A 20,755-nucleotide genomic window follows, 5' to 3' on the forward strand; every position below is an offset into this window, starting at 1 on the left:
ATTTGTCATAACTCTCATCAAATACCTGTAACGAGCGACTATATTCTCGCTCGAATAACTTTTCGATATCTCGAATTAACGATACTTACGCGCTAAATAATAAATATTCAAAATATTAAATAATTAATATTTTGTATTCTAGAATTTATTCTCACATAAATTTAGCAATTGAGGAAACTATAAAAAGTTAACTTAATTGTAAAATAATATCTTCACGCTTTAAGTATTTTCAAGTCTTATTCTCAAATCAAAGAATATAAACAGTTCTAAGAAAAGTCATAAATTAAGTAAAATAGCAAAAGGAAATATGATTCTAACTTTCCTTTAATCCCAACCATGAAATAAAAACCCTTAAAGATCATAAAAAATCCACTTGAAAAAGTTGTGGTCCTTTCTCTACAGGACACCAAACACATGTTGACCAGACACACATGTAGACTCGCTAAATCGAGAAAAGTCACGTATTGATCAAACAAAGAATAAAATATTTGTAAAGAAATATTTTATATCAACTAGATTTTTACATTAAAAATATAAATTAAAAATCATCATCTTCTCTATAAAACATTATTAAATATATAATCGTGGTGTGTGTGTGTGTGTGTGTTATTTACACAATAACAATATAATAATTAATTATTACATTAATACGTATGAGTATGTTATATTGTTAATTATAATATTTATAATATAATAAATATTATGTATAAGATATACCTTGAAATATATAATTAGTAAAGTGTATATAGTAAATAAGATACGTAGTGTTGTGCAGTGCAGTGTTGCTGGAAACAGCATAGAATAAGAAAATATAAAGAGCATGCGCAAAGAAGCCACATGGACTCACAGCTGAGCGCTTCTCCACTACTTGTACTTTATGCTTTACGTCAGATCTTATCTTGCCTTCGACTTGTCGAGTTCGCTCCAAGTCAACTTTGTATTTGTCTCTTTCTATATTTAATAAAAGCTTGGGTTTTAATCTAGAAGTCGGAACAATTAATAATTGGTTAATTCGTTATCTAATTATTATTGTTCGTCTTCAAGAGGATTTTCCCTCCGTTTAACGGAAATTAATTGTGTAATTATTTAAACTTTCCCGGTTCATCTTAATGATTAACACTAAGGCTGAATCCACAAAATAACCAAGTGAAATTGCGCTTGCGCAATTAAATATACAACTTGGCTCGTAACATACCGCATGCTGCTCTAGTAAAATTAGTGACTTTATTGTTAAGGCCTAAGCAGAATAGCTTCGCGAACGTGAAACATGAGTTAGAAAAGGACAGAGATATATTTGTATCCTTTTCTATCTCATGCATCTCGTTCGCGAACCTATTGTGCGTTGGCCTTTAAAATTAAAAGTTACTATAAAGTTACTAAATTTTCACTAGAGTAGGGTGCAGTAGTTTAAGGCTGCAGTCCCATGGCAGCGTTTTGCGTTGCGTTTTGTCACTAGACCCTGAGTGTAAACATAGCAAACATATATCTGCATCTCTTTTACACTCATGGTCTAGTGACAAAACGCAACGCAAAACGCTGCCATGGGACTGCAGCCTAAGAGATTTATGACAAATGGCGAGTGGGGATTTTGGCTCTAATCAGCTGATTATCAAATATTTAGGCTTAAAGCGACCCCACCATGGATTTGTTCCACGTTTGCCATTTAAACTCCAAGTTTGTGTTTGTTTAAACCACGTGACACGTCAATTCTTTGTATTATCAGCGAAATTTTAAACATTTATGTAGAAGTGAAGTAAAAACATTTATTTAAAATATGGAGACTTTATATCATCAAACTAATAAAGTAGTTCAGGAAACACAACATTTGTTTTTACAATTAGAAAGAAATTCGCTGAATGGAAACACTCAGGAAGTGGAAAATGATATTGAAGCAAAGATTAACCTTATTAATAGGTAATTGTTTTTAATTATGTCAGCTAAGTATAATACATAATAGCAAAAAATTATTATCTATCATAATTAGTTCATTAACCTATTCCTTTCGTAAATTTAAAGCATATTCAAAGATCTTTTTATTGAGAAAGAAAAATGGAACTATTATTTTATTATACTGAAAATATGACAATTCATTTGTTTACTACATTAAAAATGGTACTAGATACAAAATTATGTTAATCAAAATTGAAAATTGAATAAATCATTTTAAATTAAGACATGTATAATAATTCCAATTTTTTGTGCATATATAAATCAGGCTTGAATATTTATTTTACTATAACTACTAGTATATGAAACTTAGTAATTTCTGCACCTAGAAGTTATTATAAGCAATCACAAATAATACAACATATGGTCCGATATTGCGAATATTCCTGCAACATTTATGTCCACCTGGGGACAATATTGTTTTAGTATTACTTAAAAGTTCTATCATTTAAAGTTTCTCTACAGAAATCTGTTCACTCATGAAAATGGATCAAATAACTCGGCCGACGCTCAGACGATCGCTCTAATGGTAGTCAAGTCCGTTTAAAAATGAAAATAAAAGTTGGAAATTAAATTTTTTTAAACGTACTACCATGTAGAAAACAGAAATGCATAACTTAATAATAATGAAGAAAACTTGAATTTTTTTCTTTCTCTATTTCATTGAAATTTATAGGGGAGAACGAAAAAAATAAAAGTTAAGGATTCTAATTCTCATCAATGAAATTTGATTATTTTCAACCCTCTAAAACCTGAAATAAAAAAAAACAGTATTTATCATTGTTTTGTCACAGATTTTTCGAGAATCTCGAAATATCAAGTAAATTGCCATTTCCTCAACTCGGAAGCAATTTTTCTCGTTTGATAATTATTTATTTCAATGCTAGAAGCCTTTAAAAAAAAGGAAAATTGCTTCTGAGGCGAGGAAATAGCAATTTACTTGAAAATTCGAGATTTTCGGTAAATCCGTGATAAAACAATTATAAATAGGGGAGTGCTGTTTGGCGCAGAGGTTGCTTGGCGCACTTGAGTTTATTCAAAAGTGTTAAGTTAAATTAATTTTTCACTTCATTCAAGTTAAAGTACTTGATGAACTGTAAGTTTGTACAAAATTTCATTAATATTCATAAATTATTGTGGAGCATAGATTTTGGAACTGATTTTGGAACTTCAAATTAATTTTTTAACTTCTTCATTTTTTTGTGATATCTCTTTAAAAAATGAATTTTAGAAGAGCTCAAATATTAAGTTTTGAGTTCTATATATTTGTTATTAAGAAACAAAAAAAAATTTTGATTTAGGTATATTAACAGTTTTTATGAAAAAATTAATAAATATTTGAAAAGTACATTCGAGGTTAGGTGGCGCGGTTATCTGAAAATTTCCTTAAATATTAATAAAATGATTAAATGCAGTTGATTATATGAAATTTACACATTAATAAGCACCAATAACAATCCTTTTCAAAAAATTTAACCGAATAATGAGTTTTTAAATATTCACAGCGTAATTACCCAAAAAAAATATATATTTTTTGATAATTTTACGATTGCATAGAAAATGCTTTTAATTTAAATGAAATTTTCTAATTTTTAAAATAATTTTATTGTAAAATTACAGTACAAGATTTATTTTGTTAAATCTTATATTGTTTAAACTTTAAATCACATAATTTAATTAATTTCACTCCTGCGCCACGCAACCCCGGGCTGGGGTCGCTTGGCGCGCTTTACACATCTTCAAATAAAGTGGTATAAAAACAAAAGTATTAAATGTATTGCAATTTTATTTTTTTTAAATTAAAGCTGAGATGTTACAACAAGTTTTCTATACAATAACTTTTTTAAAAAAGCAAAAAAGAGTGAGTTACACAACAAAGAGTAAAAAGTGCGCCAACCCTGTTGAAAATTCCTATGTGAGAACACATATGGGATCCCATGCAGGATCTCTTGTGAGTTCTTATGTGGGTTCCCATACAGGTTCACACATAAGATCCTGTATGAAAAGGTTCCTGGGATGAACTTGCGTGAGATCAAGCGCACGATCTTATGTCTCTGTAAAAGCAATAACACAGGATCCCATGAGGTTTCCTGTGTAGGTTCCTATATGAACAACACGATAAATAGGAACACACATGGGATCTTATCCGAGATCTTGTATGAGTTCTTACATAGGTTCTCACATATAAGAAGATTAATAGCAGCTTAATAAGATTTCATATAAAATCTGAGAACCTATGTAAGAACTCATACAAGATCTCGGATAAGATCCCATGTGTGTTCCTATTTATCGTGTTGTTCATATAGGAACCTACACAGGAAACCTCATGGGATCCTGTGTTATTGCTTTTACAGAGACATAAGATCGTGCGCTTGAGAAGATTAATAGCAGCTTAATAAGATTTTATATGAAATCTTATTAAGCTGCTATTAATCTTCTTATATGTGAGAACCTATGTAAGAACTCATACAAGATCTCGGATAAGATCCCATGTGTGTTCCTATTTATCGTGTTGTTCATATAGGAACCTACACAGGAAACCTCATGGGATCCTGTGTTATTGCTTTTACAGAGACATAAGATCGTGCGCTTGATCTCACGCAAGTTCATCCCAGGAACCTTTTCATACAGGATCTTATGTGTGAACCTGTATGGGAACCCACATAAGAACTCACAAGAGATCCTGGATGGGATCCCATATGTGTTCTCACATAGGAATTTTCAACAGGGAAGTAACCCCGGTCTCCCCTACTGTTTTTTTTATTTCAGGTTTTGGAGGGTTGAAAATAATCAAATTTCATTGATGAGAATTAGAATCCTTAACTTTTATTTTTTTCGTTGAATCATCGTTGGTAACTTCAGTTTCATTTATCTGAGCACTATGTGAAAAAACACTGCAATGATTTGTCCCGTTTTGTAACAAACTAATTTTTTTACTTGTTTCTCAAGCAAAGCTAACGAGCTTAAAAAATATTTACAACATGTAGAAATTCAACTTTAGTCCTCTACTTTATGTTGCAAAAGGAATTTTTGTAAAATAATTGAATCGAAAAAAATTATGAGGTCATTTGCAAATTTGTCCTAGACCCGGTTATGCAGCACCCCAAAAAATATATTTTTTTTTGTAGTTTTATGATCAAATATCGACTTTATTTTGATATTTAAGTAATTTAAAAAGCATCTGATTAAATGTTACTAATATTAAAGTAGTTTTGTATTTCACATTATTGGCACTATTAAAGGTCTAAGTAGAATAGCTTCGCCAAAGTCGTCAACGAACAAAACACATATAAAATATAATATATGTATAAAATCTGTAAATATTAAAGCCATTTTTAATAATTAAATAATATAAAAATTTACTTTTATATTTGTATTTCTTCGTATTTTTACATTTTTAAGTAATTTTTGGAAGTGCACAACCGAGGTCAAATTTTATTTGGTCCGAAAACACTACCTTTTGAAATTCTTTCATAATTCTTCTGTTTTAAAATAAAAATAACCTAGTTTCTTAAAACAAAGTTAGGTATTTACTCTAGCTTTAAAATGGAACCTCAACAATCAAAATTGGATAATACAATTAAAAGTTATAGATAAAAAACGAAACCTGCTGTACAACCGGGGACACTCCCCTATATATTTTATTTATATATTTGATATGAAATGCATTCATACTTCATAGAAAACTTCTTTATATATTAATAAACAAATCTCTCACTGGAAGTTCTTTCAATTTAAAAGTTCCCCGCATACTTTTTGTCGCTGAAGTTGAGAAACCATAAATATTGACACGTCTCAATTTTTATTAAAAAATAATTAAACAATTCACTTTGTTTTAATTTGTAATATTTTTAATATAGGACGATTTATGTTTTAAATTTTAATGAAATTGAGAAAGTCATTAAAAATAATACTTAATCCTACAAAAAATTCCAAAGACAAAAAAATTGCGCTTTTCTGTTCTTTACATGGTAGTACGTTTAAAAAAATTTAATTTCTAATTTTTTTTTTCACTTTTGAACGGACTTGACTACCATTAGAGCGATTGTCTGAGCGTTGGGCAAGTTATTTGATCCGGAGCCACAGTTTTCTATAAGTATGTAGAAAGAACTTTTTCTTGTTACTCTTCGTTTAAATTGAAATACTTCAATTTTAATTACTATAAACAAACTCAAGTACTATAATGTTTAATTTATTTTATACATTATATATAAATAATTATTATTTTCTACATTTTTTGTTATAAAAATAAACACTCTATTTTGTCTGCTTTAAAAATATTCAACTTTGTGAAGTCTGACATCGTATATATATATTGAAAAATAATATTTTATAATTTTTTTATGCAGAAATTGCGAACGACTTGAAATTTTATGCATGAAAGGTCCTATTTCTCAAAGGCAGAATGCCAAAATGAGGGTGGACCAGTTAAAATACGACAGTCGCCACCTGACAGCTGCATTAAGTTCATGGAGAAACCAAATATTACGTCGACAACAAGAGGAAGAAGAAAGGGAGGCACTATTGTCACGAAAATTCAAACCAAACGATCATATCGATATAATGATAGATCACAATTCACAACACAACAATAGTTTAAATAATGCTACACGTGGTGTGGATGATCTCATTTCTCATGGCTCCGGTATTTTAGAGAATTTGAGGACTCAGAGAATGACATTGAAGGGAGCACATAAAAGGTTAATAGACATTGGAAATACTTTAGGTTTATCAAATACAACAATGAGATTGATAGAACAAAGAGCTCGGCAAGATGGCTTTATCTTGATCGGCGGTATGCTCTTTACAGTTCTTGTGATAGTTTTGGTTATAGTCTATCTCGCGTAGGATAGGAGACATGGTTTTTTATACTCTATGTATATTGTCCGTTACATTTTCAAAAGTTTCTAATATATATGCTGCTATTTAATTGTAATTAATTTATTTATTATTTTTGTACATAGTTGACAAATTCCATTTTACTTATATTTAGGTTTTTTGTATAGAAAAATGCATTAAATTACAGAATATTACACATTAATGTTAATGTTTTAATTTTTCACTATTTGTTATCTTGTAAAAAAAAACTTATTTCTCAATAAATATTGTAATAAGAGAAATTGACGCATTAATTACTTTAAGAGTAGCAAGATCATAGAACCCTTAAACACAAAAATCTCCAAATTTTTTAACACGATAGTTCTCAAGATTTAAACTTCCTTTTTCAAACATTTTTTTATTTTCGTAAGCTTAAGGGAGGATATCAATGTGAGTTCCTTTAAAAAAGCACATTTTCAAGAATATTTTTTTTACCGAAGATGTCCTTGCTATCGCCCGTACCTCGATTTTTAAATTTCACCCAAAATTAATAAAATGGAGGCAATTTTTGTAAAAGTGAACAAAAATTACCCTTTTCTGTCAATAAGAGGTCAAAATAATTAGTTAAAATTGAAAATACATTGAAAACTACTTCTATATCGAAAATAAAAAAAACTATAGAGACCTGTGTTTTCGTCTATTTTTAAATATTTTATTGGTTTTTATATATTTGAAATATTTTTAATTTTTTTTAATAGGCTCACAAAGAAGGAGTATTTTTCAATCACCTTATAATTAAGATAGATTTAATTCCGCACTAAATTGTAAGTCATACACATTTTTAAGTCGATTATAACCAAATAAAGATTATATGTTGATAAAAATGAAATTTATTTTGGTCCAAGAAATAATACTACAAATAGATACATTTTTATGTACATAAATAAAATTTTAAAACTTCTAATTCAAATGCAGGGCTCAGAGTTTTTTTGACTTTCTTTTAAATTCGATTTGTCTAACATCTGACAATGAGAGAATAACTTTGTTAAATTTGAGTAGCATTTTTATGTTTTATACATATAATAAAGCATATTTTGGTTTAAATTTTCTTCTTTTATATAAAATTAATAATCAAAAGGAGGTTCCGGACCATATTAGTTACAAACTCCGCAAAATTTCAAATTGCGAATATTATTTAAAGAAAAAATATTTCTGCATCAATTTTATTATTTTTCAGTACAGAATTAAGAATTTTAAACTTTTGGTAAGTGTCAGTACCGAATATTAAATACTCTTTGAATAATAACGTTTTTTAAAAAGTACGAAATTTAAGATTAAAAAATAGATTCCAAACTTCCTACTTCTGATTATTAATTTCATACAAAAAAAAAGAAAAATTAAGTCATAATATTATGATTAATGAACTAAGAAAGTGTTCAATTTTAACATATTTCAAAATTTGATTTTTTTAAAAATTTCATTAATTTTCATAAATCAGACTGGATAAACTTTTTTTCTAAAAAAAGGCTAAATGTCAATCCGAGGCCTGCAAATGTTAAGATAACTAATTAATGAGAAAAATCTAAGTTATTAATATCATAAATATCTTACATAAAATAACCAATAGATCCAAATAGAAATTCAACACAAAGTTTTCTACGTGTGTGACAAGTTAAACAAATATGACAAGTAGAAAATCTACTTGGTACCTACTATTAAGAATCTGCAAAAACTTTAATATATCAATCATTTGCCCCCATCAATCTTGACCATTATGGGAACCATATACAAATGCAGAAGCAATCGATGTATGAAGTTAATAATAATAATAATAATAATAGTGACAAGAACTTTATGCTTTTCATAAAAACGATTCATGCTCTCAAAAGAATTGTAGTTAAACTGCAATTTACAGCCTTTTAAGAATTTTTGAAATTAGCAATAATTTTTTTCAAGATTCACCTTTAATTCATAATATAATACTTTTAAATCAGAATTTTTTTATATCAAGAAATCATGATTTTTATAGATATACAATCCAATTATTTACATATTTTTCCATAACTATTCTTCGAAAATTTAAGTATATATTTTCAAAAAATTTAATACAATTCCTTAATAAATTCAATTATTTAAGGGTCAAAGATAAAAATACATATTTAACCTAAAAATAAAGTACATTTTTAAATGAGTTATAATTTCTGAAAATAATGAAAAAAAACAACGCGAAACTTTTAGTGCGTGTAAATTATGATGTGATTTAAATATTCTAAAAGTGACAATTTTTTTTACTCTTTATTAACAGAGACATTCAGTGGTGAAAATCGCGAAAATTCAAAAAGTGTTTGTTTTAAACATAGAATCTTATTAACTGTTCCAGAGAAAAAGTGTGACAAACTTAAAGTGTGCCACTTTCGGTAGCAATTTGTTAATAGATTATTTGTAAAAAAAATTGTTTTCTACTCTTTAATATGTATATTTTATTATAAAAAAATTGTAACTAATAAATATTTTTTTTACTATAAAAAAAAACTTTGAAAAAACCTAAAAATCACCATAATCTCCCCTTAAACTTATATTAAAAGAGACATATTAGAAATTTTAACATTATTCTTTTTATTTTGTATTATAGATAGCTTCGATTCATTTCTGAAGATATCAAATTTTTTAAAATTGGTACGCAACGACCTTAGTCGAAACATAATGGTTTGACTCTTAAAAATTAAAAAAAAATTTAAGATATTAAAAACTTTAATTGCATCTCTTCGAAATATCAAATCATTTTTTAAAATCTGAATTAAATTCTTTTAGAAATTTGTATACAGTTTTTCATGTATTCAAATAATAAAATTTTCAAGTTATTTAATTTTTAATTAAATATATTCTAAAACTTAATTATTGTATCCCCTGGAATACAATTTTTCTAAATAAAATATTAAAAAATTCAATATTTAGAAAAATACTTGAATATTATGAGAATTATGCAAATATTTTAGTTAATTAATACTTTTTAATACATATTTTAAAACTACAAAACATTTTTTTTTTGAAATTTATGCTCGTATACTCAAGCATAAAGTTCCTGTCTCTACTTAAAAAACACCAAAGAGTTTTTCACCGTTGCTTATACTTTCTACACTAAATTGTTCTCCTTGCCGGATGTGACGTTACCGAATCAGTATATTTTCGCACTCTTTCTACTTATGGATGGTGTAAAAAATGCACTCATTTCTAGGGAAACAAAACAATGTTTAGTTTCTTTCTTCGTTTTAATAACTGTTTTCTATAAGAAGGTAGAATTTTTATGAAATTAACATATATCATTCCAACATTTTAAATCGTCAGTAGTAGTATTATAGATTAGAATTTAAAAATGCATTAAAAATTGAAACCAACAATTTACTTAGATCCACTGATTTTTATGTAACACTTTTATTGAGCCACTCCATAACTCATACGTAGAAAAATTAATACATTACGATATGCTCTTTTCATTCCCATTTCTCTGATTTAAGAATATTTTTGGAAATATATATACTCAAGTAAAACTATTAATAATAATAGGTTCCAGTATCTATGTATTATCAAGTGCTTTGGGATTCGAGATTCAATTGCGCCAATCGAGTGTGTTCCTCCTGATTATCAGAATCAACAGAAACACTTGAGTCAGACTTAATCTCTTCTAAAATACGCTTAATTTGATTTTGTAATTGTCCTGCAATTTTGCGAACACCAGTATGATTCTGTTTTACGTCCTTAACACATTGTAACATTCCCGTCCAAGGCGCAGCACTTGTATGAGCTAAATACAATTCTTTCCAAAGTTGGATACTGATTGGAGCAATGCTCGGCCAAATTACTCCGGCGTTTGGTTCATAAAGTGGATTTAACCATTTTTCTAGAATGTCTGGTTGATTTATGTGAGACCAAAAGCTACAAGTACGTTCCGAAAGTCTTAAACGATATCTTTCTGCTTCAGAATCACCTAATAATTCAATCCAATCAGTTAAAATAAAGTATTGTCATTCTCATATAAATATAAATAAAAACTCTTACCAAGAAAAGTGCCATAATTAGAATAATAAGCGTTCTTAAAAAGTTCTACGAGTAGATCAGTCGTGTATTCAAAACTAAATTGAAATTGATAGTGAAGTTGATAAAGGCAATCGAGAAAGAGTAGAAATGTTGGCGCGTGTTGTACATTTTGTCCATGAGAATTAAAATAGGCTCCATGACGAGTGCGAGTATAAAATTGATGACCCGCTTGAAGCCACTCTCGTTCGATTAAAGCTTCCAAACCTCTTACGGTCCGACAGTCCGGATTTAATATCACTTGTGTTAAACTTGTTACAACTAATGTGGAATCACGTCCACTACTGCCTGTAAAAATAAAGAAATAATTCTAACTTAATTACTTTTAAAATTAAACGAATCTACTTAAATTTTTCAAGTAATTCTACAGGGATTCCACGCGTAACGCACAAAATTGATTTCGCTCATAGTTTTTGGGCGTATTCTATCTAGAAAAATAATAAGAACACTCACAATCGTTAATTTCGTTAAAAATTACATTTTTCAAAAAGAAGACTGAAAAATCCATTTTTACTTGAAAAAATGTAAATTTTGGTGAATAAAAAAAAATTGAAAAGTACTAGTCGATTTCAAAGAATCAAATGCCGTAGGAATTTTTGGGCTATCTCCAGATATATGTGCAGTAGATTCAAAAACTGTTTTTTTTTTAAATTCATAACTCAAAAATACCTATTTCGATTTGGCTCAAATTTCCAGAAAAAATAGTTGAAATGGTAAATTCATCGAAATTGTTATATCTGAAATCTGGGTATTTTAAGTTTTTAACCATGTTTTTGCAAAATAGTGTGATAATTCGATTTTTTCAATGTTTCCTTACTTTTTTAATCTTTTGTGCGCATGCGCAGCTATATTGAAAAAATATGAGCACGAAATCAAAATCCTCGGAAAATTTCCAATTTTTGGAGGTAGAATACGCCTAAAAACTATGAGTGAAATCGACGACTTGTCACCGACAATTGTGTGTTTTACCCGTGGAATGCCTCTCTAATTAAAAATGTTAAATCTCAATCTTTCTAATCTTTTGCCTTTTATGTTCGAGTTTTTAATTTTGTTGTAGTGTGTTCCAGAAAGGACTGGTACACTTCGATTAATTTTGAATATTAAATTTAATTTAGAAGAAATTTAATAGTCTTTGGTCTCCTTTTGAATAAATAATAAGTAACTGTAAAATTGCCTTTCAGTTTCGCTCTTTAAGTACAATTAAACTATTTAATCCCATGATAATTACAAGATTTAATTGCTTACCGTGGACCAAAACTGCCGCAATTTCGTGGTGAAGGCACTGCGCAGCTACACAGGCGGCATTTAGAGCACTTTGAATTCCTGATAGCCAAGAGCTGTTGTCTAATCGAGAAAGCCACTGAGAAGTAGAACATCCAGTATCTGTGCACGCTTCGATTAATTTACTTAAACTATCCATTAAATCACTTGGTCGTTGAACAGGTTTGTGGACTTTCCGCCACTGTGCATAGGCAGCATCAATTTCAGTTCCTCCACCTCTAGCCCTTGCACTTTGGGCTTGGGTAGAAGACCTTGTGTCTACTATATACCTATGGGAAAACATTAGACAAAGCGAAAAGTTACATTTTTTTTACTACAACATGAAAAATAAAAATTAATTTCATGAGTAAGAATTTCTGAAACGTGCCACCTAAAACTGAAAAAATTTATTTTTTGTTGAAATGTTATTTTTCTTATAGTGTTTTATATGCACAATCACCCGCTAAAACGATTTTGTAAAAAATATTAAATTGTTAATAACAAAAAATTTTCTTTTACAAAATCCTTTTAGGGCGTGATTGTGCATATAAAACACTATAGGAAAAATAACATTTCAACAAAAAATAATTTTTTTCAGTTTTAGGTGGCACGTTTCAGAAATGCTTACTCCCATACAAAAAACTCATTCTGTAAAAGTATGCAGTAAAAACATCTGCATTTTTTTTTGCAAAAGTACAATTCTAAAAATTCAATATCAATTGAAAGAACCCACGGAACCAAAAAAGAAAATTAGATTACCCGCGTCTGCCAGGACCCAAAACTGCATTCAAAAGTCTTTCATCTTCTTTACACCTTTTCCCACTAGCTCCACACATTGGTTGACCACTTCTGATTAAAATACTCTACAATATATTATTAAGTATATACAAAATATAAAATACATCTACTTTTTATCAAGTGGGATAAAAGAAATTAGAAAAATATTTAAACATTACCCCTCCATCGTGTCTGTAGCAAAGAACAGGAAATCTGCCACCATCTCTAAAATTGGCAGACGCAATAATAACATTGTCTTCTACATGACGAGGTACAATAACTGACGATGGATATGAGCTACAAACATTGTAATCTCGATTTAAATAGCTGATACGCCATTCATCGGCGTGAGCGGCTAACAATCTAGACCATTCGGAAACGGGCACAAAAGCAGTCCATCCATCTTCAACTTGTACCTTTGAATTATTAATCATTTGCGGTCTATAGAAAAAAGGATATTGCGATGTTTGTCCTGAAATTGAAAATACTCTTCTTCATAAAACTGCAAATTTTTGGGTCTAATTTTAGACCTATAGAAATTACGATTTTAACAATTAAACTCTTTTTTTTAAATCTAATTTGACTTTAAAAAGTTTCTGATTGAGCAATTCCACATAAACTAATCCTATTTATTTAATTATAAGTGTTTACTAACCAATTTTAAAACTCGTGAACAATCCTCTTAATAATTTTTTTTTTCAAAAATGAAAATTTAACCACTTAAACCATCCTAAATTTTAAGAACAATTTAAAAACTCTTTAAAAAAAATTTATATTGTATTCGCAAAATCTAAGATATATATTTTTTTCAATTGTAAAAAACGTTTTTTGGTATTTTATGCGATTCATGTAAAAGAAAATATTTAGTGTATTATTACAATTGCAAAGAGTTTTAAAAATTACTTGAATCAATTCACGTGGCATTACTTAATTGAGTTTTAATTCAAATGACTAATATTACCTAATAATAGAAGTTTTTCTAAAGATTGTACTACGTTGTTTAAGTCATCACTAGAACCTATTTCCAATTGAAAGATGCGAAAATCTTTGCATTTAAAAATAATACTTCCTCCCCCTATTTGATTGTATGTTTTCTTTTCCATTACATCGATGTTCCGGTAGAGTAACTATTGGGCATAATTATAAAACAATTAATTTAAAGGAGAAAGAAAAGAAAAATCTTTTTGATTTTTAATTGATTCTATCACTTTAATGATTATTGTTGATAATAATAATAAGTTATTTCTCTATTATTATGTTTTAATGTCTTCCATTTATTACAAGACTGTTAAATTTATTTTTTTAAACTAGATTAATTATCTATATGTAAATAATAAATTCGGTAAATTGTAGTGATACTGGTGCAAAATAAGTGTACAAACTTTTAATTCGTAATTTTTAATATTTTTGCAGATAATTTACAATAACAAATTTTAACAATATTTTTTAGCTTTACTTATAACTTTTTCTCTACTAAAAATAGAGAAAAATGATAAGAATATTTTTTTACGCAAAAAACCTTAAATTTTTAGATAAAATTTTTTTTTAAATATTAATTTTTAAACAATTTGTTTATAATTTTTAAACATGTTTTTCCTCTTTTTGAAGCGCGAAAAAATTATGAATATTATTAAACTAATAGTTAAATTTTTGAGATGGCAATATTTTGGATTGGAATTTTTAAAATTATTCTAATTTTATTTCTTCGAAAAATATTATATTTTTTATTGACTTTTATTAGTTAATTAATTAATATCTCGAAAACAAAAAATAATGCTATTTCAAAAATTTCACTATCGATTTATTATGATTTAAACAATATTCATGATTTTTTTCGCGCTTCAAAAAGAGGGAGAACATGTTTAAGGGGACATTCCAGTAACTTATTCAAGAATATGAAAAAATTATTTTTTTTTCACTTGTAGTCCAAGATGGCGGCGATGTACAACATTTTCAAAAAATGTTCATTTTTTCATGGGGGGAACGATTCCAAGATTTCTACAACAGATAGAGACATAAAATAAAAAGTATTTTCTTCGTTAGATATTTCTCTATGGATGGAACTTCAAAAAAAGTGGAATTTTCGTCCTCTTCTTTTTTTTATGGTAAGTTTTTCTCAAAACTTGAAAAAAACACATGTTTTTATTCAGAATTTCTGTTATAGAAAAAAGAGGAAAAAGAAAATTATAAATAAATTTTATTTTTTAAACAAATTGTTAAAAAAGTAATATTTAAAAAAAAAATTTATCTAAAAGTTTAAGGTCTTTTGCGTAAAAAACATTTTTCTTTATTTTAAGTAGAAAAAAAGTTACAAGTAAAGCAAAAAAATAATTGTTAAAATTTGTTATTGTAAATATCTGCAAAGATATTAAAAATGTCAAATTCAAAAGTACAATAATTTAGCACCAGTATCACTACAATTTACCGAATTTTAAGAAAAATCAAAGATTTGGTTAATTTTAAGTTCTAAATCGGGGCGCATGATTATCCTATAAAATCATTAGTTAAAATTTTCATTTTAAAGAATTTTATTACATATAATTATTTTTTAGACGAATTTTTTTTTCCAATTAACATTTGACAGAATTACTTTTTAAACAAATTTTTACTTAACATAATTCTTATATATCGAATTTTTATTTGGCAGAATTCTTAAAACGCCGAATTTTCATTTGTGCGAAATTGCAAATGGCCGAACAAACAATCGACAGAAAGATTTCGGTGCGATTTTTAAAATCAACCAATCACAATTTTATGGATAATTTTTAATTGGTTGATTTTAAAAATCGCGCCGAAATCTTTCTGTCGATTATTTGTTCGGCCATTTGAAATTTCGGTCAAATGAAAGTTCTATCAATTAGAAATTCTGTTAAATGATTTTTTTTCGTTAAATAAAAATTTGACTTAAAAATAATTATGACAAATAAAATTCCATAAAATGAAAATTTTAACTAATGATTTTTAGAACATAATCATGCGTCCCTTAATTTCCTATTCTTAATTTTTACAGAAGATTTTTATTGCCAGCGCTGACATTAGAAACCAATCACAATTTTATGGATAATTTTTGATTAGTTTATTTTAAAACTCGCGCCGAAATCTTTCTGTCAATTGTTTGTTCGATTTTTCTTGGCATATTTCTAATCAGGGACTTTCACGAAATCAAAACAAAAGTCAAAACACTTTTGCTTTTGATTCTGATCAGGATATCGGAATCAGAAGTCAAGTTTGTTTTGATTCCGAAATCAGAATCTAAAGTTAACTTTGTTTTGATTCTTTTTTGTGAGCGAAACGAAAATAGAATCTACTTTTAATTCTGTTTGGTGAACAAAACGAAAGTAGAATATACTTTTAATTTCATTTGTTGAACGAAACGAAAGAGAAATGTACCTTTGATTCCGTTCGGTGAACAAAATGAAAATCTGTTAGATTACTTCTGGTTTTCTGATTGAAACAAGTGAATTCGAATTTTTTATTATGAAAAGTAATCTGACGGATTTTAGTTTCGTTCACCGAAAGGAATCAAAAGTATATTCTCCTTTTGTTTCGTTCAATAAACTGAATCAAAAGTACATTCTTTTTTCATAAAAGTCAGGGAATTTCCATATTTTTCTGGTTAATTAATTAAAATAACTTACTTCCGGTTCTCTAATTGAATCAAGTCATATGTTTTAAGTTATTACGTTTTAAGTCTCAAGTTTAGAGTCACATAGCGACTACATATTCGAATTCAGGAGCAAATTTTACATAAGAAATGACAGTGAAATGCCGCAGACCAAAATCTTTATAAATAAATAAATTTAATAAAAAAAATGTTTGACAGATTTTTTATTTTCCACCACTGTGCCACCGTGAGACAGAAGAAATTTTTTGAGGTTATTTATCCGTCTAGTCGGACCTTTAGTCATTTCGCTGAATTTGTTAAATTTTCCTGACATTTTATTAACTTGTGGCTATCATTGAAAAATGAGAAAAATGACAGCAGCCGATACCCACCCAAAGTTCCTGATGATCTTCCTGTCTGGATGACAAGATAAAATGATGTCCAGTAATGCATAATGTGCCTTCTAAACTACATCCTTTTCTATTCTCGTCAGTTTTATCTGTCAAGATGACATTGTCGACTTGATGAACTAAAATAATCTCGGCAAACTCCATTCTTTTTATATATCTCAAATATTATTTTGACAGTTTAAAATAACCTCACTGTATTCAATAGCTGGTTAAATATTGTATATATATATATATTTTTTTTTTTTTATTGACAATGAATACAACACTTTAACGAGGCTCTAAAAATTTCAATAATTTTAAACTGACGTATTCAAAACACATTTTTATAAAAATTAATTAATTATTAAAAATGTTAATTTTACAGAACTTTGTGGTTAATTATTTTGATAATATTTATGTCAAGCACAATTGTCAGTTTCTTAAGGTCTAAACACAATAACATAACTCACTGACATAAAGGAGCCTTCACAACTGGGTCAGGACAAAATTCACAAATATTGCTAGTCCGCAATCCGCATCGTGGTCCGCATTTAGATTTAAGGTTGTGTTCACAATAGACCAAAAACATGAACGAAAAAGTAATATGTATCCATTCTATCGCTTTTCTAACAATAAGTTGAAAGTGAGTTTTCTAACCTGGAAACCATGTTAGAAAATTGTTTTTTCGCCATTGACATGAAAAAGTGTCTTTTTTATGCCTGTTTTGGGCATATAAAGTAGCACTTTTTAAGGCAGTTTGGGCCAACTGCCAAAAAAAGACTTTTTTAGGCAGAAAACTGCCCTATAAAGTCTTTTTTAGGCAGTTGTTAATTTTTGCATAATTTTTGTTTTGCTTTTATTTTATTTATCAATTTTTATTATTATATACTATTTCATATATATTATATTATATATTATATATATATATATATATATATATAAATATGTCAACAAGCGTTTTCCATGTTTAAAATATGAATAAAATTGATGAAAGTGGAAACAAATTTTCTTCCCCATAATGGAGCGGTCACACCTCGCCAGCAGGAGCAGTTGCCAATGGCAACCGTGTAAGAGTATGAGAGATGGAAAATCTTCTATCTCTCTTACTCTTACACGGTTGCCATGGGCAACTGCTCCTGCAGCCGAGGTGTGACCGCTCTATAAGAATAACATTGTGTCGTCTGTTTGTTGTCCCCCAGGCCACTGACGTCATGTCTTGAACTCGAAATATCTCGATGAACTGACACAGCCTAATGGAGCGGTCACACCTCGGCTGCAGGAGCAGTTGCCCATGGCAACCGTGTAAGAGTAAGAGAGATAGAAGATTTTCCATCTCTCTTACTCTTACACGGTTGCCATTGGCAACTGCTCCTGCAGGCGAGGTGTGACCGCTCCATAATCCCAATACTGTCCCTCTATGCGACGCTCCCTGAACTTGGAAGCGGCCGCAGTATCTGATTTGAATGTCCATTAGTGACCATTCTTATATCTTTATAGTTAATGTAGAAAATGTCATGTTTTATTATGAATATATAAATATAAATAATTCAAATTTTTATATAAATTTATTTCAACGTAAATAAATATCAACAAAAAGTACGTTAAATAATGGATTTATTTTATACAGTTAATAGAAGATCTCTAACAAAATCACTTTCGCAGCATGAAAGGTAATAGTAAAATTTTCTTATTGCATATTGTAATTTTATATTATTATTACGAATAAAACTTTATGTACGCCAGTTCTTCAAGCTTTATATTTTTAAATTTTTATAAAAATATCATTAGTCTAAGCTTTCAAAATTAAATATCAAAACCGGATGTTCATATTAAGAAATTTTTTTTTATATATTGTTCCCAAAACAGCTTTTTATATTTATTATTATTATTATTATTATGAGAGCAAAATATAAACATTAGAAGCAAAAATGAGTTAAAATTTTGAATATTTCTTCTGTTTAGAATAGATGCTGTTTAAGAAATAAATGTCAATTAAATGAATATCTTTGGGAATCAAGAGGTTTTTTATAATGTTAATTGATTAAATATTTAATCAATTAATAACTGCAATTAACATTGCCGTCTATTTTCTAACAAAATATAATAATCTATCAACATTGATATTCGTATAATATATTTTTTGTAATTAATTTATAAAGTTTTCTATATTTATCTTGGAAATTGAATTTTAAAGTTTAGGTATACACAGAAAACATATTGTTTTTTCATCTGGGTCAAACTATAGCTAAAAAATCAAAGTTGTTCCCTTGTTCTTTGATTCTGATGAAACTGTGAGAAATGGTAGATGAACACACTTTTGAAGTAGAAAATTTGACATTTCTATTGTAAAATGTCAATTTAAGACTTATTAAACTAAAATAATATGTTATGTAGATGATAAAAAAATTTTAACTTTATAAAAATCGATTATTTAAACAAATATAAGAAATTGAAACTAACAATTCTATTACGGCGCGTTTGAATCAGTTTCTGTGCGTCAATTACGGTGACCAAAATTACGGGCTTTTCGAAGATACTTTGAAGCCAATTGAAATCTTAAAAATATTTCAATTACGGTGAGGGGGAACATTTATCTCAAATAATTAAATTAATAATAATTACACAGGCACACAAAAATAAGTGTTTTGGCCGAGACACTACACTAGTGTATTCCCATGTATTTTTCGCCGGTGAATCCGAATCCGAAGTCAGAATAGTCAGATTGACTCTTGTTCTTGAGTTATACTGAAAAAAACGACTCAAAAAAATTAATAAAAATAAAAAAAAAATTTTTTTGTCACTACAATAGTATATTTTCATGTATTATTTCCCGCTGAATCCGAATATGAATTCAGAATTGTCCAATGGGCTCGAAATTTTGAGATAAACTCAGAAAAACTGCTCAAAAAAAAGAATTAAAATCAAAAATCGGTCAAGGGCGAGTTGCACTCGCATTAAAAGCGAGGGTTCCGTACCGTTCCGTTCCCCTCCTAAAATTTGAGAGGATTAAAGTGTGAAGGGCGATGGAAAAATTCCAATTTTGCTTAATTTTTTCTGTACTGTGAGCATGAAAACACATAGATCGAAAATTATCAGTTTTTCCTTGAAAACGCAATGGTAATCAACTCTCTAAATTTGAATCAGCGATAAGTATACCACTGGTACCAATCAGCGGATATACGCTGAAAAATCAGTGAAATTACACTAATTCATCAGTGCATATAAGCTGATTAGAATCAGTGGTATACTTATAGCTGAGAATCAGCGAGATTCCGCTGATTCAAATTTAGAGAGAACTTCAATCGTTTTCGCTATATTTTTTTTGTAATCTACACGTAAAAATGTATAAATTTTAATCCCATAATATAAAATTTTCTTCTTTTTAGGGTTCCGTACCCGAAGGGGGAATCCTATTAATGAGACTAGTGAAGCAAGGCATATACCCCCCCCCCTCTAGCGGCCACATGAATTTATCTAGAGGGCTGAAATTTGGTACACATATGTATTTTGGCGTGTAGATTACAGGAAAAATATAGCGAATCTCATAGGATTTGATTATCATAGCGTTGTCAAGGAAAAACCATGAATTTTTACGAAAAATCCCTAAAAATGACTATGTACCACCCTCCCGGAGGCCACATCTTTATACATAGAGAGCTAAAATTTAGTTTTTTTTACTTATGTATTTTTACGTGAAAATTACAGGAAAAATATAGCGAACATGGTTCGGATCGATTTACATAGCGTTGTCAAGGAAAATCAAAAATTTTGAAAAAAAGCGTTTAATCCTCCTACTCTCTAAATTTGAATCAGCGAAATCTCGCTGATTCTCAGCTATAAGTATACCACTGATTCCAATCAGCGTATA

General features: G+C 28.5%; 3 protein-coding genes across 3 annotated transcripts in view; 2 read left to right on the forward strand and 1 right to left on the reverse strand.

The window, feature by feature from the left end:
• The first annotated feature begins 1,604 nt into the window (after positions 1–1,604).
• LOC127281055 (probable Golgi SNAP receptor complex member 2) lies at positions 1,605–7,067 on the forward strand. The gene is made up of 2 exons (XM_051304544.1): positions 1,605–1,914; positions 6,297–7,067. Exons 1-2 carry the CDS (start codon positions 1,775–1,777, stop codon positions 6,793–6,795), a joined length of 639 nt encoding a protein of 212 aa, XP_051160501.1. The 5' UTR covers positions 1,605–1,774; the 3' UTR covers positions 6,796–7,067.
• Positions 7,068–10,163: 3,096 nt separating this feature from the next.
• On the reverse strand, positions 10,164–17,328 carry LOC127281053 (myotubularin-related protein 9). The gene is made up of 7 exons (XM_051304542.1): positions 16,891–17,328; positions 13,856–14,021; positions 13,074–13,366; positions 12,877–12,980; positions 12,103–12,407; positions 10,822–11,145; positions 10,164–10,750 (listed from the first exon to the last, which is right to left on the reverse strand). The coding sequence occupies exons 1-7, from the start codon at positions 17,050–17,052 to the stop codon at positions 10,350–10,352; spliced, it is 1,755 nt and encodes a 584-aa protein (XP_051160499.1). The 5' UTR covers positions 17,053–17,328; the 3' UTR covers positions 10,164–10,349.
• A 1,037-nt stretch (positions 17,329–18,365) lies between these two features.
• The window catches only part of LOC127281052 (mediator of RNA polymerase II transcription subunit 16), a 42,271-nt gene continuing 39,881 nt past the window's right edge, over positions 18,366–20,755 (forward strand). The window contains exon 1 of the mRNA XM_051304541.1: positions 18,366–18,557. Coding sequence (XP_051160498.1) covers positions 18,496–18,557 — 62 coding nt within the window. The 5' untranslated portion in view covers positions 18,366–18,495. The remainder of the gene's footprint in view (positions 18,558–20,755) is intronic.

Source organism: Leptopilina boulardi, unplaced genomic scaffold (assembly GCF_019393585.1).
Source record: "Leptopilina boulardi isolate dan_hultmark-lab unplaced genomic scaffold, ZJU_Lbou_2.1 LbouV2_262, whole genome shotgun sequence".
NCBI lineage: Eukaryota > Metazoa > Arthropoda > Insecta > Hymenoptera > Figitidae > Leptopilina > Leptopilina boulardi.